At 40.2% G+C, this 15,111-nt stretch overlaps 1 protein-coding gene across 2 annotated transcripts in view; it reads left to right on the top strand.

The window, feature by feature from the left end:
* The window catches only part of hnrnpul1 (heterogeneous nuclear ribonucleoprotein U like 1), a 45,096-nt gene that overhangs the window by 19,056 nt on the left and 10,929 nt on the right, over positions 1 to 15,111 (top strand). For both annotated transcript variants that reach the window (XM_033014428.1, XM_033014427.1), the window contains exons 6-10: positions 144 to 243; positions 4,890 to 5,002; positions 6,979 to 7,242; positions 8,872 to 8,994; positions 9,708 to 9,836. In XM_033014428.1, the coding sequence (XP_032870319.1) occupies positions 144 to 243; positions 4,890 to 5,002; positions 6,979 to 7,242; positions 8,872 to 8,994; positions 9,708 to 9,836 (729 nt within the window). The remainder of the gene's footprint in view (positions 1 to 143; positions 244 to 4,889; positions 5,003 to 6,978; positions 7,243 to 8,871; positions 8,995 to 9,707; positions 9,837 to 15,111) is intronic.

Below are 15,111 nucleotides of genomic sequence, written 5' to 3'. Positions count from 1 at the left end.
ACACAGATGGTGATTGTTGTGCTCTTTGCTGAACTGACTCTTTTAATTCAGAATCTATGTTGTCATTCTTCGTTTTTAAATTCAGTTAGTAATTTAGTATGTAATACTAATTAAGTTTTAGCAATTCCCAATTTTGTTTCTAGATTAACGAAGAGATTCCAGTTAAGCATCTTCCTTCAACCGAGCCTGATCCCCATGTCGTTCGTGTTGGCTGGTCACTTGATTCATGCAGTACGCAGTTAGGTAAGCAAATTAATTCTAATCTTTTTACAATCCATAAATGCTTATTCATTATATTGAATTTGATTTGGGGTTTGTTTTATGTTTAACCCTTCATTTGTTTCAGGTATCTAAATAAGTGACTTGGATTATACAATGTGGATTTATGCTGTGCTTTGGTGGAAGTATTGTGCCAACTAGTTTTCTAGGTCAAAGCTTATTCGGTTGAATCCATTATGCGAACTGAAAGAGAATCATGCTTCGAAACTAACACAATTTAGTGTTGTGTCAGTGATGACGCCTACTTTGAGTTCAAATTCATTTCAAGAATTTGAGTTCTTTTATGAAAAGAATGGAAAGTAAAAGGAATTTATTTAGATTATTTGCTATGCATTATTCTTACAATCGGATGCAGTGCAGGCTTTTCTAACACATTGGGATTTGCGTTCCAAATCCATTGGCATGCTTCTTGACAGAAGCTTCTGAAAGAAGACCAAAGCAGTTCCTTGACAAATCGAGCTCTATCCTGTGTCCATATTTTGATTTGGGTTTGCTTCTTAATTTCCTGGCAGGACTATTCTTAATTCTTAGATGTTGTCTGTTTAGTTCCTCTATATTTTCTTTGTATTAGCCATCTCATCGGGTATCTTATTACTAAACTAGATTGTTTTCTGTTCAAATCATGGTTTTAATGATATCCTGTGACATAAGTTTAGAAAGGTACTAAATGCAGTCTTTTATCATTAGATTTCTTGTCTATTTGTTAGTTATGCAATTACTACTTATGCTTCCAGCTGAAGTGTACAACATTAGTTTTTGGCTGTTGACTTGCTTTGATCCCAAGTAGTCAGTTGATCCCTTTTGCTTTGTTATTTTGACTTAACACCCGTCACTTTCATCAACGTTGATATTAGCTTTTTATATTATATTGTGCCCGTCAATTCAAATCACATTGAGGGAAAGCAGTTGGTGAAAGTTATTTTCCCGGAATCTCCATTATGCATTTGTTCATTGTGCAAATCCAGTGAGATCCTAACGGCAATTGAATGAAGTGATGCACCACCACAATCTATGCTGTCATAAGCATTGAAATGTCGAATCAGTCTGTGACCGGATGTAAAATACACTCAATGAATTTCTAGATATTTTGGTCTTCTTAAGATGTAATGGAAATAGCTTTCCAGATTGATCAGGCTTGTCTAAAAACAGATTTTGCTAGTAATTAACTTTTGAGCATTGTTATATTTTGTTTTGGTGGCCGTGTAATTGGATAGATGGTGTTGTTCAGGTTTGTAAGCTTTGCCACGGCTGCTGATAGAAGCGGCAGTTTCCACATTACTGATGCTTTACAGAGGAGGAATTCTTTTTTTTAATAAGGAGGTTATTCTCATACATGTTGGTAATTTTCTTTGTTTGATGTTATGAGGTGAAGGTTAGGAGGGAGAAATAGATCAGCCATGATTGAATGGTGAAGTAGGCTTGATGGGCTGAATGGCCTCATTCTGCTCTTATCACTTATTACCTTAAGTGATGGCAATAAAGTATTAATGTTGAAAGGAGTGATGAAGATAATTAGTTTTTTGTGTGAGGGAGCATTACTGAGAACATGAAGAACTTTAGAAGCAGGAGTAGCCCATTAAGCCTCTTGTGAGTGCTGCACCATTCGTTAGCTTTTTACCTAAGTACCACCCTCGTGCAGTAACACCATATCCCTCAATAAAAATATTCAAAGATTCACTTCCCCCTGGGTGAAGACATTTCTTTTCATCTCTGCCCTGAAAGGCTGATGCTTTACATTGAAATTGTGGCCTCTGATTCAAGACATCCTATCCAGGAAAACCCACTCTGCATCTACCATGCCATATGCTTGTAAAAAAAAATTAAACATGATGAGGTCACTCTCAATCCTCTGAACTTGCTCTTGGTTCCAGACATGTCCACCAGGGGGAACATTTCTATCCTTCAAAACCTGTAAGAATGTTGTATGCTTCCATGAGATTACCTCTCATTCGACAAATTCTAACAGCCAGCCGTCTGCTTACATTCTCCTCCTGTGAAGACCACCAGTACAACTCTTATTCCATCCCCGGAATCAACACTGAACCATTCCTGTACTCCCTCCATCAGAAGTGGATCCATTGTAAGGGAGACTAGACTTGGCCACTTACAAACGCAGTCTTGCCTCGCGCCCAGTGAAGTTATAGCTTGACATCTCTACACTCAAAATCTCACATAATAGAGGTGCAATATATTGGTTGCATTCTCACTTGTGCTTCACGTGCTTCACGTAAAGTTTTGTGACTTGTCAAAACCAACACTTTCCAATCACTCGTCATTGAAATAAAATATCCTCCTCCTCTATATTTTTCCCCATCACCTGAGGTGACCTTGTGTTTTTCCACATTGTTCCATGCACAATATCCTTATCATTCATCTAGCCCATTTATAGCCACCTGGTTATGTATCTTCAGCAAACTTGGAGATATTGCCTTGGCTCTGCCCTCCAAATCAGCGCTATAAATGGTGAGCAGCTGGGGCTTCTGCAGATCCTTGCAGTATCACACGCTCCCAAACATTTATTTTACTGTGTTTTCTCTCCATTAACTATTCCTCAATATATTGCCAGTATGTTACTCTCAAATCATTCACAATTTTGTTTAATAGCGCCTTGTGTGCCATCTTGTAGAAGACTTTCTGCTGCTTGTTCACAGTAGACCTCCACTGTCTTGCAAACATTTTCTGTGTCACTCAAAATACATAAAACATTTTCTACTCTTTTCTTATTCTGTATTAAATTTTTCTATGGATGTACGGAACCTTAATGATTTCTTCTATGTAAAGCACTTTGGTTTCAACGCGAGTTGATTTAAACGTGCTATATAAATAAAATGTACTTACTTACTTACTACTTACTTGTCCTGCCTTGGTTGTATGACATCCACATTAACTTCGGCTGATCTTCTTTTGCCTTTTACTTATGTACAGAAGCTCTGTTTTTTTGTTTCTCACTGGTCTACTGTTCTATTCTACTTTTTCCTGGTTCTCCTTGTGGGAGATTTCAGAATTTTCAGTCTCCCATAAGGCATTGAACCGTGCCAGGCTTGTAGGACTGCATGCAGTTCTATGCCATCTGCCTGTTGCTTGGCTTTGGATGTGTTTCCCATGGCACAGATTTTTGTGTCCTTGTGGGCGGCGCAGTGACGCAGCGGTAGAGCTACAGCCTTCCAACACCAGAAACCCGGGTTTGCTCCTAACTACGGGTGTTTGTCTTTATGGACTTCATACGTTCTCCCTGTGACCTGCATGGGATTTCTCCGAGATCTTGTGTTTCCTCCCACACTCCAAAGACTAGGTCTTTGTAGGTTAATTGGCTTGGTATTATAAATGTAAAATTGTCCCTGGAGAGTATAGGGTGATGTTAATGTGTGGGGATTGCTGGTCGATGTGGGCTGAAGGGCCTGTTTCCACGCTGTATCTCTAAACTAAACTGAAGAAAAAGTAAAATATTTGGACGATGAGACGGGATCTGTCATATCGAGGAGCAAACTCATTGCTCTGTTTTCAAGATGGGCTCTACTTGACTGTGGTTTTCTACATTTTATTTACTAGTTTTTCCTTTTTTGTACATGATATTAGATGTAGATTATAATTCTTCAACACTAGAATTCTCAAGCATGTGCTGGTGGTTCCTTTCTCAGCAGATAGTGATGCTTCGTGCAGCAGTGATTTACCATCTTCATATCCCAATGCAGCAGGCTGCTCTTTGCAGGTTAGCTCATCTGACGTCTGTGCACCACGCATTCCTCCAGAATCCTGATGGGGACATTTGCTTTTTAATTCTTTAATGGCCTCTCACCCACTTCAACAATTAGTTGTAGAATCAGATAATCCATTCTAATCCTTCTTGCAGAGCTACCTGTTCATCAACAGACACAAGAAGCTGGAGTAACACAGCAGGTATCCTGTTCTTGGAAGGGAAAAAGAGAATTACAAATAGAATTTAAGCTGAGTCTTTTAAAAATGTATCCCATCATCCTGTTGATCTATAATACATTCCATAGATTGAGGTTGGTTTAAAAAAAGTGCCATGTCATTTGAAATTGATCCTCTCAACTGACATGGTCTTGGTTCGATTATTTGATTGATGTTGTTGGATTCAATTTATCGTGTTCCGTGTTGTACTATAATAGTCTGAATATTGTGACTGAAGCAGAGATTTTAGTGTAAGTTTTTTTCTAGAATATGTTTATTGACCTACCATGGCACCATTCAGCACATATTTTGGTCTGAAGGGCCTGTTTCCGTTCTGAATTCTATATTTTATCCCACATTGCATGTCTGTTTTCTATTGGTCACACATTTTATGATCTAGTGCTGGCTGCCATGCTAACCGTGATTGCATGCAACTGGAAGATGCCAGGTCTTGGATTACTGTTTTGTTTTTTGGACTGAATTTTATATATTGCTTTATTTTCATGAGTGCTATTGAACCCGAGCCCAAATATTTTCAGGATATTTCTCATATTCATACATCCAATGTCAGTAAGATGCATATTTGATTGGCTATAAAAACACATCCAGCAAATCACCAGAATTTGATCGTGCAAATTTGTGAAGTTTTATTATTTAGCCTCTCAAATCTCAAATCTCAAATTAATTGTCCTTTTTAGGTGAGGAAGCATTCTCATATGGGTTTGGAGGGACAGGAAAGAAGTCATCAAACTGCAAATTTCTGGACTACGGGGAACGATTTTCTGAAAACGATGTGATGGGGTGTCTAATTGTAAGTATTGAAAATATAATTGAATTAAACGTTTGACAATACCATTTCACTCAAGGCCACAAGCAGGGATTCCTGGAGTTATGATTTGAACAAGTCAATTCTTTATTTAAAATGCTATCTTGTAGCTGCATTGTGTTATATTCTCTTTCTTTAAACCTAAAGACTGGTGTGACAGGTGACGGTTGGCATTTGACTACGACTTGTTTTTGAATTAGCTTGATGTTCCCTTTAGAGCAATACGACAAAAGATAATTAAAATGTTGCAGGATATTAGAAGACCGGTTTCAAGTTGGAATAATACAACAATACAATACAATACAATTCAATTTATTGTCATTTGGACCCCTTGAGGTCCAAACGAAATGTCGTTTCTGCAGCCATACATTACAAACAAATAGACCCAAGACACAACATAATTTACATAAACATCCATCACATTGCTGTGATGGAAGGCCAAAAAAACTTCTCTCTCCACTGCACTCCCCCCCCCCCCCCGATGTCAAAGTCAAAGTCAAAGCCCCCGGCGGGCGATGGCGATTGTCCCGTGGCCATTAAAGCCACGCCGGGTGATGCAAGGTCGCATCACCCGGTGTTAGAGCCCCCGGCGCGCGCTTGAAATCCCGCGGCCATTCCAAGCCGCGCAGGGCGGTGCTGTAAGGCCCCGCTCCAGGAGCTCTTCAACCCCGCAACTCGGGCGGGAGAAGTCGCCGTTGCGGAAGCCCCGAAAAGCGGTCTCCCTCCAGGGACCCGCGGGCTCCCGGTGTCACTGTCCGCCAAACCCGCAGTTGCAGCCACCGAATCTCCGGGGGTCGGGCCGCAGCAGCGTCCACCACAGCTCCACCCGCTCTGGACTCGGCCAGCTCCGCGACGGTGAGGTGAGTAGTCGGCACCACAGCCCCCGGTCTTCCTGTTGGAGGCCGCTCCTCGTTGCAGCCCCAACGACAACGGAGACCCGACAAAGAAAAGGTCGGGTCTCCCGTGCAGGGAGAGATTTAAAAGTTACCCCCTCCCCCCACACCTCCCCCACCCCCCCACACACATACCCCAACAAAAAATAACAAAAACTACATAAAAACATAGACATAAAATAATAAAAACGCAGACGGACTGCAGAGGCCGCTGCTGACGAGAGTCGCGCCGCCCACCGAATGTCTTTGGGTAAACTGTAGTAACTATTGTATTGGCATGCTTCCCCTGGAGTTGGTGGTTGCTGCCCAGCATGGTTTGTGGTTATTCACAAGGTTCATACATCAATCTGTGATGGAGCTTACAACCATTTGGTCTGTGCTGGTCAGCTTGAATCTATGTTGTATTAAGAACATAACATAAATAGAACTCGGAGCAGGACAAGTGGTCCTTCACTTCTGCTCCGTCATTCAATAAGATCATGCTGAGCTTTTCTTTCAGCACCATTTTCCAGTGCTAACTCCATATCCCTTGGTTCCCTTAATATCAAAACATCTATTGGTGTTAGTACTTGCTTATTGTTGTCACGTGTACTGATGTTTTGCATTCTGTCCAGGCAAACTATTACCATACATGAGCTGCAAAAGAAAAAAAGAAACCAAATGAAGAATATAGTGTAGACACAAGGAACTGCAGATGTGGGAATCTTGAGCAAAAAGCAAACTGCTGCAGTAACTCAGTGGATTGGGCAGATTTTTTTGAATTTGCTCCACAGATGCTGTCTGACCTGCTGAGTTCTTCCAGCAATTTGTTTTTTTCTTTTTGCCAAATATAGTGTTAGCTACAGTGAGGGTACAAATTTAAAAAAAAACATTGTGTCACATTAAGTCTTGAGTAGATTGCCAGGAATAACATTTGGTCTCCAGGTGCAGGCTGGTAACTCTACCCGAGGCAGCACCCGCAGGCTGGTGTGAAAGCAAATTTGTTGTTGGCTTGTAATTGCTGCTTTATCCAGTTCTGAAACATTTCATTGCTGAACATTCCAGCTTTACTGTCCTTTGCATCTTTAGAACTATGACGTTGGTGAAGATGTGGAGATGTCCTATACGAAGAACGGAAGGTGGCTTGGTGTTGCGTTCAGAGCCAAGAAAACAACTCTTGGCGGACGTCCATTGTTCCCGCATGTGTTGTCAAAAAACTGCGCCATAGAATTCAACTTTGGGCAGAAGGAGCCATGGTGCAGAATTCCCGATGGATTCACATACATTCAGCATGTGCCCTTGGATCAGCGGATGACAGGCACAGCAGCACCAAAGTCAAAGTCAGAGTGTGAAGTAGGTATTTGTTGAATTCCCACCTCAGGTCTCTCTTTAAACTTGCCCAATACTGACTTCTGTTCATTTGTGTGTTTGGATATTGCTGACAAGATATCCATTGAAAATCAAAAGCTTCAGTTGCTGGAATTCTGAAATAAAAGTAGAAGAATATGGACCCCCTGTCAGCTAAGACAGTATCTGCGGAAAGGCAAAACTGTTAACATTTCATGTTTGAGGTCCTTTGCTGTTATTATACATTCCTAATTTGTCCCATTGTGCCACTCACTGCATTCTGACACTTGAGTCAGTCTATTGAACCCCCACAGCATAGCTGATTGGTTACGGAGAAATAGCAACTATAGCAGGCCACATTCTGAAACTAATCCCCTCTAGTTGTAGTCCCTCCATGCAGGGAAGGTGTACACACACGCACGCACGCACACCCTCCCTCCCTCCTTTTAAAATTTAGAGAATTTGTAAAGATTGCAATTCTGCTTTTGCTATCTCTGCATCTATTGGACAGGATGTTCTTGTGCTGTTTCTGATTCCAAGGCCATCTGCTTAATTTTAATATCATGGTTTAAATTCAGATATTGAGTTGCTGATAATTACTATTTAGTTCATAAGATCATGACATAGAAACAGAATTAGGCCATTCGTCCCATCGAGTCAGTTCTGCCGTTCGATTATGGCTGAACTGTTTTTCCCTCAACCCCATTCTCCTGTTTTTCCCTCTCAACCCCATTCTCCTGCCTCTTCCCCCCCCCCCCCCCCCCCCATAACCTTTGACACACTCACCAATCAAGAACCTATCAATCCGTTTGAAACCTACCCAATGACATGGCCTCCACAGCCATCTGTGGCACTGAATTCCACATATTCACCACCCTCTGACTAAAGAAATTCCTCCATTTCCATTCTCAAGGTGCAGTCCTTTTATTCTGAGGCCGTGTCCTCTGGTCCTAAACTCCCGTTACTGGAAACATCCTCTCTGCATCCGCTAGATGCACAACATTAAACCAAAGCCATAAACAGTATCTGAAGAAGGGTTTCGGCCTGAAACGTTGCCTTTTTCCTTCGCTCCATTGATGCTGCTGCACCCGCTGAGTTTCTCCAGCTTTTTTGTGTACCACTGATAAATCTTGATTGATGAAATGCACAGATATGTGTTATTTTGTGCATACAAATGTCTAAGCAATATATTGACTATAGGATGGAATGTAGCATTGTGTCAACAACTTCTTTCCCATTAAGTTTATGGGACTGTGCTGACAGGTACACATGAACAGGCTCCGTGACTACACTGTACCATCCCTAACACCGCTCTTACTACAGTGGATGTTTGTTGCTTGCCATGGTAGAAACATGATAATTGGAAAATCACAATAGGAAGAGAACTGCATCCTTAATATTTTCATTATTCCACTCCGTGTCTCCAGCTCCCCACTGGACGAATTCTTTGAGTACTTAGTGTCAAATGTTGTTAATATTGCCCAAAATGGAAACATTAATTTTTCCATACTGGAGATGCAATAAAAGTTCTTGCAAGGCTTCATTTATTGAATAAATGCTAATGATAATTGTTGTTTGGCAAAAATGAGAAGAGACATACCTTGAAAGTGCACAATGTTGTCTTTTTGTTTCAAGATCCTGATGATGGTTGGCCTACCTGCAGCGGGGAAAACAACATGGGCTGCAGGGCATGCGGCCAGCAACCCACGGAAGAAGTACAACATCCTCGGGACAAACGCCATAATGGAAAAGATGAAGGTAGCTACACAGCGTGTGGAGTGGCCCGTTTTCTAACATGTCCTGAATTGTACGGAGCTCTGATGATGACTTCATTGTGTTCTGCTTTTCCCAACAATATTGTAAACACTGGCCCAGTTTGCAAATATGAAGTTTACAAAAAGTGAACATGTAAAAAGTACTTTTGGGAGGTAACTGTATATTAGCAATTCTGTATGCTGGTTGGATTTTTCACATGCCTTTGTCCAAATGTGGGAGGAATGTAGTAGAATTGTAATTCTGTGATAAAGCTCTAACACTAGTGTTGTATGAGGGTCAAAGATTAGTTTGCAGTTAATGCGGTGATATTTTCAATTTTTTTATTCTGCTACAGAATACCATAATACAGGTGCATTCACAAATGTTGAATAATCGCTGCGGGTAGGCTGAACTTGTCTTAAATGTTATTTAATCCGTCATTCCTATGAATGTCAAAAGTGCTTCCTCTGCATGAATTGCAAATTGTCTCTCCTTCCCCCCCCCACCCCCCCCCATTTTGTCAGGAACAGGGATTGTAAAAGCAGAAGCTTGGTTAAAGGACATTTGATGACTTCAGCAGACGAGATTGGCTGACATTTTCTCAAAGATGGGGTACCCCAGTTGCGTTGGTTACAAGACAGTGAGTTTTCACTGAAAAAAAGTGGTGACTGAGAGCCAAAGAATCCTTTCAACAGGCATCTTTGCCATTTTCACAGGTGATGGGACTTCGGCGTCAACGTAATTATGCTGGCCGTTGGGACGTCCTCATTCAGCAAGCCACACAGTGCTTGAACCGTCTCATCCAGATTGCAGCTCGCAAGAAACGCAACTACATTCTTGATCAGGTACTGTTGTGCTTCCATGGATCTCTGACACATTAGATGAGATACCCGAGTTAGCTTGCATACGACGATAAAATAACGCTAACATGACGTTGCATCATAAGTAAATCTCTTGTAACATTTTGTGAATACGTTGTAAATATAGATGGATTTTATTTCATTGCTTGGGGATCAAATGAAAATATCCACACGAAGTAAAGAACAAAAGTTTAAAAAATCAAGATTTAATGGTGTGCTGCTTAGAAAGTAAAAGATCTGTGGTGAGTAAGTGATGATCTCCATTGTTAATGAGTTTTAAAGTAAAATAATTTGTAAAATAAAGGTAGTGATTGGAACTTTGTTGATTGTTAAATAATTGGTGTGCAGGTAAGTTAATACTAATGAACATTGACTTTCCAGAACCTGCAAGATGGCTATGGTAAGTACTGGTCTAAAGAATAATCTTTGGCGCAGGATAATTGTAAGTACCCCGGTAAGTAGTTGTATGTTGTTTTTGTCTGGGACAGATGCTCTGTTGAAGAACTGGCGAGTAGAGGTAAGTATGTGGAGTTGCAGGCAGGATCAACAATAAATAGACTCTTTTTAAGGGCAGTGTTTTGGGGAATAATTTGACCATTTAACTGTAAAGAATGGGATCCTAGTTATATTTCCAGGTTCCAACCACACCCTAGAACGGAGTCAACTACGTGCTGTCAGTGTCACAAAGGTGGTCTATTATATTTATTCAATTTGTCCTATTTTCAAAAGTCCTGATGTAATTTCATTGAATTTTGTTTTTTTTTTAAATTTGAGAAAATTAATGGGATTGTTGTAAAAAATATTCTCCAATCTAGAAGCATATTTCTTACATCATAAATGAATTAAATAATTACATCTTCCACATACCCTAAAGAAATCACAATATCGCTCCTTGAAATACGTTAAAGCTTTGTGCAGTTTCTGAATTTCACGTGCATGTTTGATGTGTTTGTTGCAGTTCATTACTGCCAAGGTTTTGCATTCTTTGCTGCTCCATAATTTCTACAATGCTGGTGTGAAAAGATTTTGAATTCTAAATGTAAATCAGACAGATTTTATGGTGGCTCAAATTGCTAATATGCCGACTTTCAGAGAAGATTAAATGTACTTTTGAAAATGGCTTGGTATTGTTCTCTACCCCAGCGTAAAAGTGCTTGAGGAATGGAAATGAGTTACAATCTAATTCTACTGCTGAACAGATTTAATAAACTTTCCGCTACTGTGTCGGTTTGTGGCTTGTATGTTGCCAGCAGTACTGTGAAAAGGAATTGTGCATAGTTGTGCTTGTTGGAAAACTGCCTGCAGGAAGTCGTGTAGAAACAAGAAACCGCAGATACTGGTGCGCTTATCTACCGCAGATAAAGACACGGTGCTGGAATAACGCAGCAGATCAAGCAGGAGCCTTGGAGAACATGGATATGTGATGTTTGGGGTCCGGTCCCGAAATGTCACCTATCCATGTTCTTCAAGTATGTTCCCTGAAGGATGCTATGTTTGTTTTGTACTAGAAGTATACCGTTGCAAACCTGATGGAATTTGTGCTTTCTCATTTCGTATACTTAGATTTTTAGATTGATATTAGCTGGCTAAACTGATTGCTTTATGTAGTCCTATTCATGCCAAGAGAAAACATATTCTAATGGTCGAGCTGAAATAGCTTGTCTTTGAATTTAACAAATTGTGCTTTGTGTTTCATTTTAATTTTTATCTCAGTTATAACTTTCTAAAATTAATTTTCCAAGAGGTATTTTTGTGAATATTTAGATGAATACTCTGAAAATAAGTCTTCAGAAACTGTAAAAGCTATCTGTGTGAACTTGAACACAAGTTCAAAAAATGTAAGTGGCTCCAACAAAGCAAGCTTAAGAATTAAATTTAGATGGGGAATGGACTATTCAGCCAAATTTTGCTTGGTTTTAAGTAAATCTTTCTGTTAAGCTGGTGGTAATAATACTAAGAGGCTGGTACAGATTAGAATAAAATGGGATACCAACAAAAATAGTAAGATCTGTTATTCCAAGTACGTGAGTGGTGGTGTGATGGAAAGTTGCCGAAATTGAGTATAGGGTGATTTCACGAAAGGTCACTGGAGCATGGGATAATTGTCAGCTGTTAATTGGACAAAATCAGGACATTTTATTATTTGCCAAAATATATTTCTCAATGTTTCTTGTTTAAAGCCTGCACAATCACCCAAACTACCTATTTATTTATCATCTAATAACAGACAAGCCTGCAGCATGGAATGATGTCACCATTCCTGATTGGGCACCCAGTGAGCCAGCTGACAATTATCCCATTCCTTAGCTTGCATCTGAGTAAAATTTATTTCAAAACGCATTGATAGTTTACGATTATTTTAATGGTAAATGTAGCTTCAGAGGCGTTTTCATTTTGCATGTTAAAACCCACCTGAGAACCATGGGCGATTTTGCAATTTTACTGACGGATTTTTCACTTTTAAAACTTTTCATATAACAAATGAATAAAGATAAAACGTCAATAATGCCTTACTTTTGATGAAATGCAGCGAGCAAACGCGATAATTCCCGATATTTTCGATCTTTATATCTCCGCGGCGAATGTCCGCTAACCACTTCCGCTGTTTTTGCCCCTTCAGCTCCCTCTTGTATTTACCTTCGTTTTTATCTATCTTCTGGACTGTAAAGTTAGATAACTGTCTCACGGTCACCCCGACTGGCACAGTTATTTACAGCTCAAAAATGGGCCGTTTTCGCGGTTTTTAACGGGTGTGAAAGTGCGCGTTTTCAACATCACTAACATGTACCGGAAGTGACGCTTGTACCCTAGTTGGATTTTGCAGTCATGTGGGTGAGGATCTATGCTCCAGTGACCTTTCGTGAAATCACCCTATTGTCTGTAACTTCAATATGAACATTTGAATTAAACTAACCTCGAGGTACCTTGCAAGCTTTCTTCTATTTCTTGAGAAATTCCAAATTGGAAGATTAGAAATGGAGACAGATTTGTTTTATTATACTTCTTTCTCTCATGTCAGGAAAATAGTGTGAAAGGACGTCATTTCTCAAACAGGCTAGCCTTTAATGTGGATAAGTTATTAGACTTTGGTGCATGCACCATTGGCTCTTAACGCAAGCCACAGGAGATGGCAGGAACTTTAAACACAACTCCTAAATCTTCTCTATCAAAAACTGCCAAGGACCAAAGATGAACCACGATATTGATTTATTCTTGAAGAAAATGAATGGTAAGCTGGCAGATGAGTTACACCAGGGTGAATGTTGAGAACATTCTTGTGATCAGGTGGATTAAAATCTTTAATCACCAGAAACACTTGGGGTGGTCCAGGCAGCCAGCTCTTGCATGAGTTGTATTTCACAAGTGCACTAGTTTTTGGTAGACTGGATAATAGCGTTGGCATAGTTTGAATGGTTTTTCAGGAAGTATTGAATTGTTGCCTCACAGCTGACACACTCAGGTTTGTGGTGCAAGAGGATAGATTGAAGAATGGGTGGGAAACTAAGTTAGAGATGGTCATTACTTGCTTTTGGAAGGGTGGGGTAACAACTGATTCTGGACCCCAGGGTCATAGCTTGGGCCAGTTCGGTATTTACAGATGTAGTAATAGAGATAGTAAGCTAATAAGCTAGAAATAGTAACTGTTGCTTAGTAGCCGTTGCTGATGGGACAAATGGAAGTTTGCAAGGAAGAAAGTAAAATACTCTAGAGTAGGATGGTCAGGGTGATCTGTGGTTCAGTGTGTGTGGCATTAACTAATTCATTTTGAGAATGAAAAGTAATGAGTATATTCATATGACACAGAAATGCTGATGAATAGGGGAGGGGTATAAATACTAATTTTCTGCAAGTGCATGTTTGATTTGATAATGCCTCTTAGCTGTCTTGCAAACGGAGTGGATAAAAATGAAGTGGATGGCAAGCAATGCAAAATAAGTTTGAAGAAAGTGAGGAATTGGAAGTTATCCTGATTAAAATCCGGTTGGAAGAGGTTCACGTGTAACTGGTTACAGTCAGGCCATCAAGCGTGCAGGCAAAGCTGAAACTGGAGGAATTTGCAAAAGGAGGCTGGAGCAACTGAAAAAATCTAAATGTTAGAATTTTAACTAGTGCACAAAGATGGGGTCCTAGATGTTCAGTGGGGTCTCTGGAAGACTGGGTTCTGACTAGAAGCATAAAGCAGAAGTATTTTGACAACTGTAGATTTTGATTTGAGTTAATATCACCGCTTCAAACAAAAATGTTGGATCACCACCCTGTTTAGGCAAAGGTAACGTGGCAATGATGACATGCTTTAATGTCATAGACTCTAAAACTCTTATGGAAACGGTGACACAACTAAGGCCATCCACCTGCTGCCTTGATGCTTTACCTACCAACTTCTTTAAGAATGTTTTTGACTGCCTAGCAATAGACATACTGCAAATAGTTAACAGCTCTCTTCAATCAGGCAATTTCCCAAAAGCCTTGAAAACTGCAGTTATTAAACTTCTTTTTAAAAAGCGGAGCCTAGATGCCTCTATTATTAACAACTATAGACCAATTTCAAACCTATCTTTCATAAGTAAAATCATTGAGAAAGTTGTCCTCCAGCAACTTAATCAATTCCTGGCTTCAACTGGCTGCTACGACAACTTCCAGTCAGGATTTCGACCTCTTCATAGCACCGAGACCGCTCTTATTAAAGTTGTAAACGACATCCGTCTTAACACAGACTCTGGCAAAGTTTCAATATTAATGCTATTAGACCTCAGTGCTGCATTCGACACTGTTGATCACTCAATACTTTTGGACAGGTTGGAAAAATGGGTGGGGCTCTCAGGCGCAGTCTTAAGTTGGTTCAGGTCATATTTACAAGATAGGAACTATTTTGTTTCCATTGGCGACTTTGTATCAGAACCAACCAACGTGACGTGTGGAGTACCGCAAGGTTCGATCTTAGGGCCCTCTTTATTCAACATCTACATGCTCCCACTAGGGCAAATCATGCGAAATAATAATATTGACCACCACTGCTATGCCGATGACACTCAAATCTATGTAGCGCTATCACCAAATGACTATCGCCCCATAGATCTGTTGTGCCAGTGCATTGAGCAAGTCAAAGACTGGATGTGCCAAAATTTTCTCCAACTAAATAAGGGCAAAACGGAGATAATTGTTTTTGGTGCTAAAAAAGAAAGGCTTAAAGTAACCCAACACCTTCACTCTCTGTCCCTGAAAACTGCAAACAAAGCCAGAAATCTTGGGGTCATTATGG

Source organism: Amblyraja radiata, chromosome 41 (genome assembly GCF_010909765.2).
Source record: "Amblyraja radiata isolate CabotCenter1 chromosome 41, sAmbRad1.1.pri, whole genome shotgun sequence".
Lineage (NCBI taxonomy): Eukaryota > Metazoa > Chordata > Chondrichthyes > Rajiformes > Rajidae > Amblyraja > Amblyraja radiata.
The sequence above is the reverse complement of the archived record's forward strand: the minus strand, read 5'-3'. Positions and strand labels throughout refer to the sequence as shown.